The 12,658-nt window shown below is 42.1% G+C and overlaps 1 protein-coding gene across 1 annotated transcript; it reads right to left on the bottom strand.

The window, feature by feature from the left end:
- Window positions 1-9,118: 9,118 nt before the first annotated feature.
- Window positions 9,119-10,391, bottom strand: LOC103640148 (uncharacterized). Its single transcript, XM_020544681.3, has 2 exons — window positions 9,547-10,391; window positions 9,119-9,463 (listed from the first exon to the last, which is right to left on the bottom strand). Exons 1-2 carry the CDS (start codon window positions 9,812-9,814, stop codon window positions 9,357-9,359), a joined length of 375 nt encoding a protein of 124 aa, XP_020400270.2. The 5' UTR covers window positions 9,815-10,391; the 3' UTR covers window positions 9,119-9,356.
- Window positions 10,392-12,658: the final 2,267 nt, after the last annotated feature.

The raw sequence follows: 12,658 nt of genomic DNA, 5'->3' as shown, positions 1-12,658 counted from the left end.
AAATCAATGTACAATTCCTCCCTAGATGCGGACAAATTTCTCCTAAGGCCATGACCATGGTGGATGCACGTGGGACGTATTTGTAGCAGAAGAGAGTATGCACTCTGTGTGTATATCCAACGGTGATGCGCATGGGAGCATGTGTGCTTAGAGACAAAAACAACATTGGCTTTCATTCTGTTCTATCACCAATATTTGCGGACAGTGAGAGAGAGCAAGGTCCCTTGTAAAAAAATGAGTATATTTGGTGTAGCTAAAGTCCCATGTTTTGGGGGTTTGAGGATCTACGAACAAGTATAGTTTACTCATAGTACAGAATGCTTAGAGATTGTTTAGAGCTCTCAAGGAAGCTTCTAGCTTGAATCTAATAAGAAGATGCCAAACATTTCTTCTAGGCTGAATCTAGAAAAATGCCAAACATTTTTATAGAAATTTTAAAATAAGCTAGATGGTTTGGAGTTGAAAGCTAGCACATCTCTTATATTTCAGGTACACATAGAATCACTTTTGACATACAATTCATCTTAAAGAATCAATTCTTTTAGATAATCACTTCTCATAGAGAATCACTCTTGCCGAGCCAAACGATAAAAATCTAAACTGCTTCATTTTAGGAGTGAAGTGAATCTAGTCTCTATTTTGTACTAGAAAGTGAGAGTCAAAAAAACATGCTCCCCACTCTTTAACCCCTCAGAAATCACTTCACAGCCTATTTGCCAAATAGTTTTCGTCAAATAGATTCACTTCCAGTAGAGAATCACTCAGAATCACTCTATTAGAAAATTAGCTCTCGGAGCTAGAGAATCATGGAGAAGAGCTCTACCAAAAGAGCCCTAAACATGCACTTAAAATCCATGCAATACTACATATATTAACCATAATTTTCGTTATTGATATTTGAACTGTCGGTTTGTTAAAACTGCCATTGATAGTTATCATTATGAGTTTGTATTACAAATCATTGGTGAAAATAGTTATTGCTGTTGTTTTGCATTAATAATTGGCAATGATAACTGAAAACATATTATCACTAGTTTATTTGCATGACCAACATAAAACCAAACACCTTGTTGGCTCCGATTTGGGGCCAAAAACTCATGGTGTACTGTTGCTCTTTGCGGTGACGCAAATGGTCCGTGGCTCGGGAAGGAGAAGTCCAAGGCATGCCCATGATTGGCATGCCGCCCAGGACGTCCCTAGACGACGTAGAGTCGAAGAGGGATAAAGATTTGGTGTTGGGAAAAGGCTAAAAGTAGATCTAGATTACTCCTACTTCTAATGCAATGAAGAATGAGACATATAAAGTAGATTTCATTGATTGGTTCGATTGTTGACGCGCGCAATCGACTGTACCCCTTCATTTATATAGGGGAGGTCTGGACCCGTTCTTAAGCGTTCACCAACATAATTCGCGTGATTAGTCGGATAAGCATGCACGGAAAAAGGGATTATCTCGCCTGACCTGATCTACACGTGAGCCGCCCGGGCCACATGGCCGGACCGTCCAGCCTCTCCAGGTGCCACAAATGGTGCTCAACACATATCCCCTACCTTTTGGGAAAGCTAAGCGAACCAAAAGCACCTGGTACAAGGTACTAGCAACTCGATGTGCAAGCATTAGTTTACTAAGCATATTGTCATACACTAAGATGATATTGCTTCAGGAACAACCATTCAGCGCCTTAGGCAACTCACCACCTTGCAATGTCTGTAACATATATTTGTTACCAAATACTACATGTGTAACTCTATAAGTCCCTTCCCATCTTGGGGACCATTTGCCAAATTTCCATTCTAGCTCCTCAATGGCAAGACTATTTTCCAAACTGGATCTCCATCCTGGAATGACTTAGCCTTGGCTTCCTTGTTATAGGCCTTGGCGACTATGATCTTGTGTTTCTCGATCTTCCTTAGAGTCGTCACCCTCTTGTCGGTCACTTTATCAATGCTATCCATCATTAAATCATGGTAGTCACCAACAACTAGATCATTTTTCCTAGCAAACCTGATAGCATTCAGGCTTATCTCCACAGGCAAAATAGCTTTGTGTCCATACACAAGCTCAAAAGGATATTCCTTAGTAGCATGGTGTTTTAAATATTCTATGAGCTCATAAAGCCTCAGATATAACCTTGTGCCAATTCGTAGGATGATTAGCTATCTTCCTTTTAATAAGGCTAATCAATGTCCTATTGCTTGACTTGGTCTAACCATTGGCTTGACCATAATATGGAAATGAATTGAGTAATTTAATCTTGTATGATTCAGCAAACTCGAGTACCTCCTTTGACATGAAAGAAGTCCCTTGTAGTACTTAAAGCAATCAGTTATCATGTCAGGCCAATAAAAGCCAGATCTTCTTAAAAGCCACTTCATCTTTGGAGTCGAATGGTGAGTACCACAAATACCTTAATGTACTTTGTCCATAGCTAATGTAGCATCATCAAGGCCCAAGCACTTAAGCAAAACAACATTAGGAGTTTGGTGATAAAGTTATCATCAATGAGAATATACTTAAAAGCTACTCGCTGAATACTCCTATCTGTTTTAACATTTGGATTACACATGTATGTAATCAAAGGCATTCTCCAATCACTTGTATCAGTTGTATTATTAGTCGAATCAACCAAGGCTATGCTTCTGTTGACGTTAGACGGTCCATGGCTCAGAGCCTGACTATTCGATGCTAGCACGGATTGTCCGGCTGCTACACCCGGACGGTTCGTGATTTAGGAACTCAACACATCTTTAATTACCTAATTTTAGAAACATGGAATTTCCCTCGCGTTACTCGATAACCTGAAGCATCCTACACTAAACTATTAGATTTGTAATTCTCAGCTCTAGATATATGTCGAATGTCAAATTCGTCAAAAGAACATACTATGTCCCAACATCTTTCAAGATAATCATTCAAAATACCATCTAAACATTGATATACTCTCGAAATCTGTTGGACAACCAGCTGAGAATCACCAATACTTTTACATGCTTTACTCCCATATAGTCTAGTAGCTCTAAACTGAATAAGAGAGCTTCGTATTCGGTTTGATTATTAGTGCAGTATGCTTTTAATCGGCTTGAAAAGTCAAAAATGGCATTCCTTTGTGAAAAAGAATGATGTCAATTCCTTGCCCTTCATTGCAAACAGACCCATCAAAATTTAGAGTCTAGGAAGTATTGGTAATACATAATATATCTAGCTCAGAAGAGTCATCAATTCGATGTTCTACAATGAAATCACGACATAGCCTTTCATAGATTTAAAAGGTTCATAGGCCAAATCATATTCTATCAATGAATAGCCCATTTACTAATTCTACCACTGATGATTGGGTTTTGTAACATATATTTGATCACATCTATTTGATTGGAAATAGTGCAAGATATAGATAATAAATAATATCTAAGCTTGGTACATGTATAAAACAAGCATAGGCATAATTTCTCAATGAAGGTATACCTTGTTTCAACATCCACCAGCCTTTGGCTTAAATATGTTATATCATGCTTATTTCATTCGGTCTCCTTTTGGGTGTGACAATGGGGTGCTGTCCGCTGTGCAGTTGCGATTGTTCCGTGTCCACCTCCTACGGCGAGGAGGACGGGAGCAGAAGTCTAGTTGCTCCTGAGCGTCAGCCAGGTGTCTAGGTGGGAGGAGCACCATGTTGTATTCGATGTCGAGCGACATGAACTCCAGACTACCGAACTAGATCACCGTGCCGAGCCTCAAAGGTGTTGGAGGTTGGCTATCTGGAGCCTTGATGGAAACGTGATGTTTTGCATGCAGCAAGCCCCAACCTGGCGCACCAACTGTTAGTGTATTGATCCGAGGATCTCACTAACTAGCGAAATGATGTTACGTGCCCTGGCCCAGATGGGTGATGCAAGGTGACACAAGTCGTTTATCCTAGTTCGGGCGAGAGAAAACCCTACTTTCAGTAGAGGGAGGATGAGACTTATATTACTTGCATCTAAGTGCTTGCAGTAGGGAGTACAAGCAGGTCGGGAGAGGGGAGGATCCCAAGTCCCTGGGGTTGATTAAGGCAAGTGCCAATATCGCAGTGGAGGTGAAAACTGTGAAGTGTTTGCCCCTGCCTGAAGTTGTGGACTCCCCTATTTATAGCCTCGAAGAGGGCTGCCAGGAGTGCCGAGGTTGGCCGCGTATGGTGAGGAGGCGAGGCCGAGCCCCTATAGACGGTAGGGCATGTTGTATGAGGCTTGTACTTTCTGTTGACTTGTGTCTAGTGGAGACGTCCAGTTCCTGTATTTGAATATTTGACTATGAAGAGAGCCGAGGCTAGGGCCGAGGGCTCGGTCACGTACCCGAGCCTACCTGATGGAGAAGTTGCCCATGCCGTAGTGGTTGATGCTGTGGTGGAACCGCCCGAATTATTCCAACTTAAGTGCCTAAGTCCCGCCTTAGAGGCTAGACCACACTTAAATAGGAATAACCCGTCAGTCCCTCGGATCTAGTCCGATAAAGCCACTTATCCAGGATCGAATACCACTAGCTTACTCGAAGGTGAGGCACAGAGAAATACAATAAAACATAATACCACAAATTTAATAAGTATCATTAGTGATTACATTATCGGAGTTTCAGAAATAATAACCATAAATTTTAATGCAACGGAAATAACTAACGGAGAAGAACCGGGTAACATGGCGAAGCCTAGCCACACTACTCCTCCTGGTCCTCTCCTGCGGAAGCAGTAACCCACTCGACCATGTATCCCGGTGGCAGGGATGGAGGCCAAGTCACACCAGCAACAAATCATCCTAAGGAGTACCTGCAAAAAAAATTGTGCCACAAGCAAGGCTGAGTATACTAATACTCAGCTAGACTTACCCGGTGTGAGGAGTCTACTCCTCTACCTCTAGACATGCAGCTGTTTGGCTGAGGGGTTTGGTTTGCCAAAAGCACTAGCTGAGTCTAAAATCAAGTTTTAGCTTTTCAAGTTTTAGTATGCTCCTTTTTAAACTAGATGAGTACCTAGCTACTCATACATGGTATCAAACATTTTTAGCAATCAACATCTTTTGCCAGTAATCTCATTTCCACTTATTACTCAATGCAGTACAATGGATCAAGCAGTCTCATTAGCTGCGAGAAGCAGACGATTCGAATCGAGTTTTTATCCTTGCAAGGTAAACCTAAACACACGACGTGGCGAGGCACTCCGTCCCCACACACATCAACCGTCCCCATCGATTCCCTGGCAACAGAAAGGGGCTCACCGCCTTGGCGTACAATGCCTCACTGACCCCGACTGCCGTCGTGCAGTGACCGCACTTGTACCCACCATAACCGGAATGGGAGACCACGTCTCAGGTCGCGTGAGGAGGGCAATCTGCGGGCAGGTTCACTCAGGTACTAGGCTTACCGATTTACCATATTTCTCGGCATGTGTTTAGTACGTTCAAACGCTTGACACAGGTATCCGCACGTTAATCCTTATTCCAATTTTTATCTTGTAAACAACGCATCCCCATGGATCCGTGTCCACAGACCATCATCATTCTGTTATCAAAGTGGATACAATCAATTCCTGACCTCGCGCGAGTGCTAGAAAATCACTCGACTTCTACCGAGATCCCTAATTAGCAAAGCAGCTACTCGACCTAGCATACTAGTATCCATCTCAAAGGGAATCCTGAGTTCATGCAACTAGGGTTTCATTCAACTCCTACACTTAAGTGCACGGTACAAGCCTACAAACATTAAGTGCAGTAAAATAGCATATATAACGGTTATGCATAAAACCGGGGCTTGCCTTTAATTTAACACTTAGGTAGTGTTTGCTGGGGGGGCACTCGCTTGGCGAGCATCCACTGGTTATGTCCATCCTTCTTTGGGGTCGTCCACCAATTGCATCTTGTGGTTGGCACCACGTCAGTTGCTCGATCGGCATCTCTCGGTCCTAAATGAGATGCAAGATGCATATGGATGAATATGGTGAAAAATATCACAAGATATACAATACATGGTAGCGAACTAAACACTAATTAGTAAGACACTGCAACGACTATACGCAAGCGCTAGCTATTCGTACGTTATCAACGTTCATCATTAACACCATTAACAAGACGACCACATTTTGTATATTTACACAACACAACTATGACATCCACAAGTATACGCATTTATTTAACTTGCTATGGTTTTTCCTTAGTTCTTCTATTTATCACACAAAAGCATCACTGACCACACAAGTCCAACCAAGACAACGTAAGTTTGAATACGACATAGATATTAATAACTACGGAACTCTTATCCACCCTCAACTACAGCAAGAAAGTACATTAATCATGAAACACATGTCAACCTAAGTTTAGCCATTACAATTCTATATCCGTTAAGTGCTAACTAAGCATTTTTAGTCAAAGGGGTGAACTAACAATTAATTGGGCACATGCAGATTTTTAGGACAGCAGCACAGCAGTTACTAGTTTTAATCATATCTCTTCAAATATTAATCCAAAAATAGCAAACTAGGATTTTCTGGAAAGCTTAAAAAGTGCTCTACAACTTTGGTATTGTCATTACAACATGATTCAGCACTTAGCAAGGTCAAAACGTGCTAATACAACAGCGCTGTCCAGATTTAGACAGATTCAGACTTGCAGCTTCAAAAATTCACAACTAAAGATTCAGACATCCAAACAAAGTGATTTAAGACTTTATGGAAAGCTAATTAAATGTTCTACAAATTATTTATAAACATCTCAAGGTGATTCCCTATTTAACTAAAGATAAAAGACACTAGAAGACCTTGTTGTCTAGAATTGGACAGATTCAGTCTTCAGACTTTAAACATTCATAACTAAATCTTCAGACCGCCAAAAAGAGTGATCCAAGACTTTTTGGAAAGATCAGCAAAAGCGCTACATAACTTTTATAATCACCAAGAAGTGATTCCAGGTTTAATCAAACCAAACATTATAGTTTTCAAATTCTGTCGTGACAGTGGACAGAACACAGCATGCAGTTTGTAAAATTCATAACTCTTAAACCGTCAGGCCTATGGTTGTGAAATTTTAACACAAGCAATATAAGAAAAGCACCTACAACTTTCTTATAATGACCATGAACAGATTGTAACATTTACTTAAGCAAACAGTGCAGTTTCTGAAATCTATACAGAAAGTGGACAGATTCAGTTACTGAATTTGTAAAAAGCATAACTCCTAAACTGTCAGACCTATGGCTGTCAATTTTTAACACAAGTAAGATAATAGAGTTGTATATAACGTTCTTGTGAACACCAATAACTGATTTCAACATTAACTTAATCAACCATTGCAATTTCTGAAATCTGTTCAGAAATTCGACAGATTCAGGTGCTGGGCTTGTGAAAAGCACAACTCCTAAACGGTCAGGTTTATGGCTGTCAAATTTTAGTACAAGCAAGATAATCATGTTATCTACAACTCTTCTATATGACTTTTCTACAGAAAACACGATTTGGTTTATCAAACAAACAGTACAACAAAAACAATGCGTGCAGCCCAAAACAGCAATCAATAAATTCCAGCTTCTATATAATTCAAGAATTGCAGCATTCTAGAGACTTGAATCATTCTAGCACTTTACCATTTCTTAGAGTTAAATTAATTAAATGAGGACTAGCAAGTAGACTTACAAATTTTATCCAAATCATTTAGTGCACTAAAATTACTACAATCAATTAACAACGCACTCTCCACGATAATCACCCAACAATTTGCGTTTTAAATTAGACATCACATGAGCACTACTACTTTTCCTCCGCGACCATAACCACACGCAATTTGGCTACAACATCCCAAACGGGTGCAAGAACACTAGTTTCTAGTTTTAACCCCATGATTGCTCCATTAATCATTTTAACTACTTAATCGGCATCGACCGACTTAACCTTCATCTCGACGGTCCGAGCACCACAATTCACGAACGTCTACCTAGACATCTAGCATCACATAGAGAGCCTACTACTTCACATTGCAATTCATACAGAACCATAAGGTGACAATAATAACACACGTGTAATCGACCCTTCTCTACGACCTTCAGTTAGGTCACCAACAGACGACATGATGACTACGAAGGCATGTCACCATTTCATCACACTCATTCCTCGCCTATATGCGCACTAATTCGTTTCTTGCTACCATGCACTCAAAATCAATCCACACTACACAAAATACACTTATCTCTTATTTATGCGCTGACTTAACACCTTTCGTGATAAAGCGTCACTATAAACACCTTACACCTAATTGCCTTAGGAACCTATTAGTTCACTCGAAGACATCTATTCAAGTCATAAGTACAATCATACACTTACTTGTGAAGCACAATTTAAGGAACGCCTAACACGTATAGACTCGACTTATAATTGTAGAGGAAGTGATGACTACTTACGGCATGACATCACCTCTCTAATTAGGCCAAGACAATTCCCACCTATATTGACCAAACATTTATGTCGAGCACACTCTATTTTTGCCATGTCTCGCATACAACCATATTGTGGCGTGCACTCGAGACACTTCGGTTTAACTTAACGCAATCACTACTACACATTTCGGCATACACGTTTGACAACACCGTGCTCAGGCAAACACACTTCCAATCTACTTATCACATCCAACCAACACCACGATGAATGCATAAAATATATTTAACATAGACTAACTCATTAGCCGACTATGGAAACCACTAAGCATGTTTTACGCTTTATTTAATTTACCACAACTAACACACTACTTTACGACGAAGTGATTTAGCAAACAATTAATACATCCACGACCAATCCCTACGACGTACAAAAGAACTATTGCAGCCACATATGTATCCGATCCAACAACCAAATAACATATCGGCTCACCCACGCACCTACGTGTCCCCACAATACGCACAAGGCATCAACTGCACAAGTGACTCCAACCGGATTATCCATACTCTCATTTGCATCGACTATCACAATCACCGATCACATGCATAAAACTAATACACTTTTTACATAAAAATATATCGATGTATTCCCTAAAACATAATCCGCATTTTGTAACTGAGTTTTTCGCATCAAACAACACATCGCATATTTTTCCTATCAAGATATAAAAACATCCGAGTTCTTTTCTACTTCTTTTTCTTTCGCCACAAACTTCAATCCATACCAATACAATTTTTAAACATGCACCACATCGACCAAAACATAACTAGACAACTACCAATCGCATACATCACATAACCTTTTGTTCTCCAATCGCAAACACGATCCTACCAATGTGTATAGCCAAAACATATTACACACATCCACATATATACATGCACTGCCCGACATCAACCAAAGCATATGTTTTATAAACTATAAATCAATCAACCTGAACGAGTCATGACTAGACGCATGGGCTGTCCACATGGCTTGGCGTTTCGTCGAACGGGCAAGGCGCGAAGCGCGGCGCCGACCACTAGCTGCGATTAGACACACGCAACAGTTCAACATTTTTCCGAGCACAAAAATATGATAATAGCAAGGGCAGCGGGGTGTTTCTCACCACGGTTTTCGATGGTGTTGCGGATGGGGCTGCGCAGCGAGCACGAGAGCGACGACACGCGACGAGGGGAGTGGAGATCGAACGGGAGGGTTGCTGCAGCGCGCGGCTTGCTGCGCATTTTGCCGAACAGCCGGCGGGCACCACGACGAACAGCGAGGAAGGGGGCTCGCTGTTGGTTTTCCATGGAAGAAAATGGGGCGCACTGGATAGAGAGAGCTGGGCGCAGGGAACAGCAAGGGGCGTCCATGGAGGGGGCAGATCCGGCCATGGCATGCTCCTACTCGCAGCTCTGCGCAGAACTGCGACCACGGGGAAGAGCAGAGGCGAGGGACCAGCCTGGTCGGCGTCCATGGAGAAGAAGCTCCTGCGCGCTGGCTGTTTTGTGGGGTAGAGAGAAGGAGCGGAGGCGTCGCGCCATGGCCGCCAGCAGCCGAGAGAGCAGAGCGAGGGGAAAAAAATGGAGCAACGGTCAAGTGGAGCAGCCGTTCCTGGCATAGGAGCTCGGCCTGGAGGAAGGAGCCGAGGGGGAGAAGGGAGGCCGACCATGGGAGGAGGAGCTGCTGCTCCTGCGGCAAGGGACAGAGGGAGGAAGGAGACCGACTCGAGCAGCACGCCATGGGAGTGGCTGCTGGGAGATGGCGCCATGGACAGGGAGCGCCGGCTTCCATGGGGAAGAAGGTGTTGCTGCACTGCGCGCTCACTAGAGCTTGCTCGAGGAAGGGAAGGAGAGGAGGCGCCATGGGAGAAGCACGGCTCCCTGATGGATGTTGCTGCCGTGAAGAAGAGGCAGGAAGGGAGAGGGTGGCGGCTGGGAAGAATGGAGGGGTGGGAGTGAAAAATTGCCAATTTGCAAGGGAGAGAGCTCCTATTTATAGAAGCAATCCTAGGGTTAGGGTTTCTTAGTGGGCCTATTGGACTTGAATGGGCTTAGCCCAAACACGTAATCGGGTCGCGCTAATTTATTTTCCGGAGTAAAAATGCTTCTGCGGATTTCGCCTCTACGGAGAACAGAGCGAAAATAAAATTTGGACGAATGGACGATTGAGCGATTAATTCGACCGAGAGTTGGATTTGATTTCGCTCGAAAATAATTCCTCGCGCGCTATTTTAGAAATAAATGTTTTCTCTCATATTTCTGATCGGCTTTGGATTTTTAGTCGGAGAAAGCGAATCGTGATATTTTACAATCGCTGTCGATACGAGGTTTTGAATTCGGTTCGGACATGAGATATTTAGCCGAGTCGGATAATAAATAATTAGATACCGACACAACAGAGCATTTCGTTTGAGAGTACAGACTCAGATTAATTTTTGGACATAGATCGAACATCGAGAAATTGGATTTGGACTCAGCTCGACTAGCAACTGTCGAGCGCTTGATTAAATGAGCTTTAAACGAGATTTATAAGTCGAGAATGATTTTTGAGTTTGCATTCGTGCTGAGAATAAAAGTTTTAACAGGCCCCAAATTTGGCCTTCCTCGAGATTGAATAACCTCGAGTTTGGCGAAACATAAATGAATAGTTTGGATAATCAGACACATACGCGAGCGAGAAATAGAAATTTTCACTGAGCATCCGAGATTAGGATAAATCTCGCGACGTAACACGAAACTGACACCTGGGGTGTCACAACCTTCCCCCCTTAAAAAGAATCTCGTCCCGAGATTCGAATGAGGATCTTCAAGGGTGGAGAAGCATGTAACTCCCAGGCTGGAGATAGATGCAAATTCATGAGATGGGATCTGACAAGATACTGAAGACAGATTTGGATAGAATATCGCGGCATGCGGAGACAAAATGCGGCGATCACTCTGAGAGAATTTTCACCAAAGATAGCATATCGGTGTAGTTCATAATGGATCATGGCTATTAACCGCGATACCAGCGCGTGCCGAGCAGCTCAACCATGTGTGCACCATAGTAGGCTCTCGGTCTCATCGCGGCACCATCAGTCGTTAGTCATGACATCATTACCAAACGCAACCAATAAGAAATTCACATAGCACAGATAGATGGAGCCCATGAGAGTATGGCTCAGAAATTAAGGATGTGACCGGAGTTGAAGCAGAGGCTGCTGACAAAAGAGCATCACATGAGAACTTTCTTCAACTCAGAGAACTATTTTATGATCATCACGGGGATTATCAGCCAAAGATTGATACGATATTTAATATGAGGAGGAACCAACCATGAGATCGAGATTGATAAGCTTTTAGAGACATGAGAGATCCAAAGATAATAACAACATCCATTAATCCACATGGATATGCCGTTTAGAGATAAGTTGATAAAACAAGCGTCATGATCCTCGGAGAACGTGTATGAGCATTATTAGAATTGAGATTTTTAGGCAGATTAACATCCGATACTTGAGAACGGGTTATAGCAGATAACCAGATAACAGGGCAGAATCATTAAAGGATTCGGAGATTTGGATGATAAGGCAAATATGATTCACAAGAAAAAGGATTACCAGATTAAGGCAAAGGAGAGGTAGGAAAACAGGATCAACTAGGATGATCAACAGAAATGCCATGAAGTTTTAGGGGCAAGGATTTATGGAAAGAAACATGGTCTTGATAGGGTTTGTGCAACTAGACACCAAACAACAACTTTTTTTTGACACGACAAGTGCACAAGGAGAGTTGGGTTTGTACAGCGGTCAAGCTATGGGGGTCTACAAGCTGTGCAGGTGTAATTTCAAGGATAAACACACAAGGGCTAGAAAAACTAACATAAGCATATGATTTTTTTAAAAAAGGTTTCACTAGGGGACCACTAGATTGTTTGGAGAAGGGGTCTCTTTTAATGGGCAAAACAAGCAACAAATTTTTTTTATTGGTTAGAGGCAAAATGTATTAAATAGTTACCGTACCTCCTAGACAGCATGGCAGGGAGAACACATAACACAACCTAATCAAGACTATCATAACAACACAGGATAAGGCACTTCTTATAGCTCCTAACATAGCAGTACATCACATTATTCACAATTTCTTATTATTGGAATAAAGGTGAGAGAGCATGTTGGTGCACAAGAGACAATGATGCGACAATCATGATGCATGCTCATTCTAGTCGTCTTCTCAGACCTAACTAATTTTTCGGGT

The sequence above is a fragment of the Zea mays genome, chromosome 9 (genome assembly GCF_902167145.1).
Source record: "Zea mays cultivar B73 chromosome 9, Zm-B73-REFERENCE-NAM-5.0, whole genome shotgun sequence".
NCBI lineage: Eukaryota > Viridiplantae > Streptophyta > Magnoliopsida > Poales > Poaceae > Zea > Zea mays.
The sequence above is the reverse complement of the archived record's forward strand: the minus strand, read 5'-3'. Positions and strand labels throughout refer to the sequence as shown.

Bases quoted from the DNA above. Each gene is read 5' to 3' on its own strand.
- LOC103640148 (XM_020544681.3), bottom strand. From the start codon at position 9,814: ATGGCCGGATCTGCCCCCTCCATGGACGCCCCTTGCTGTTCCCTGCGC. The intron at 9,464-9,546 runs GTGAGAAACACC...GTCTAATCGCAG, and splicing joins CAACACCATCGAAAACCGTG to CTAGTGGTCGGCGCCGCGCT.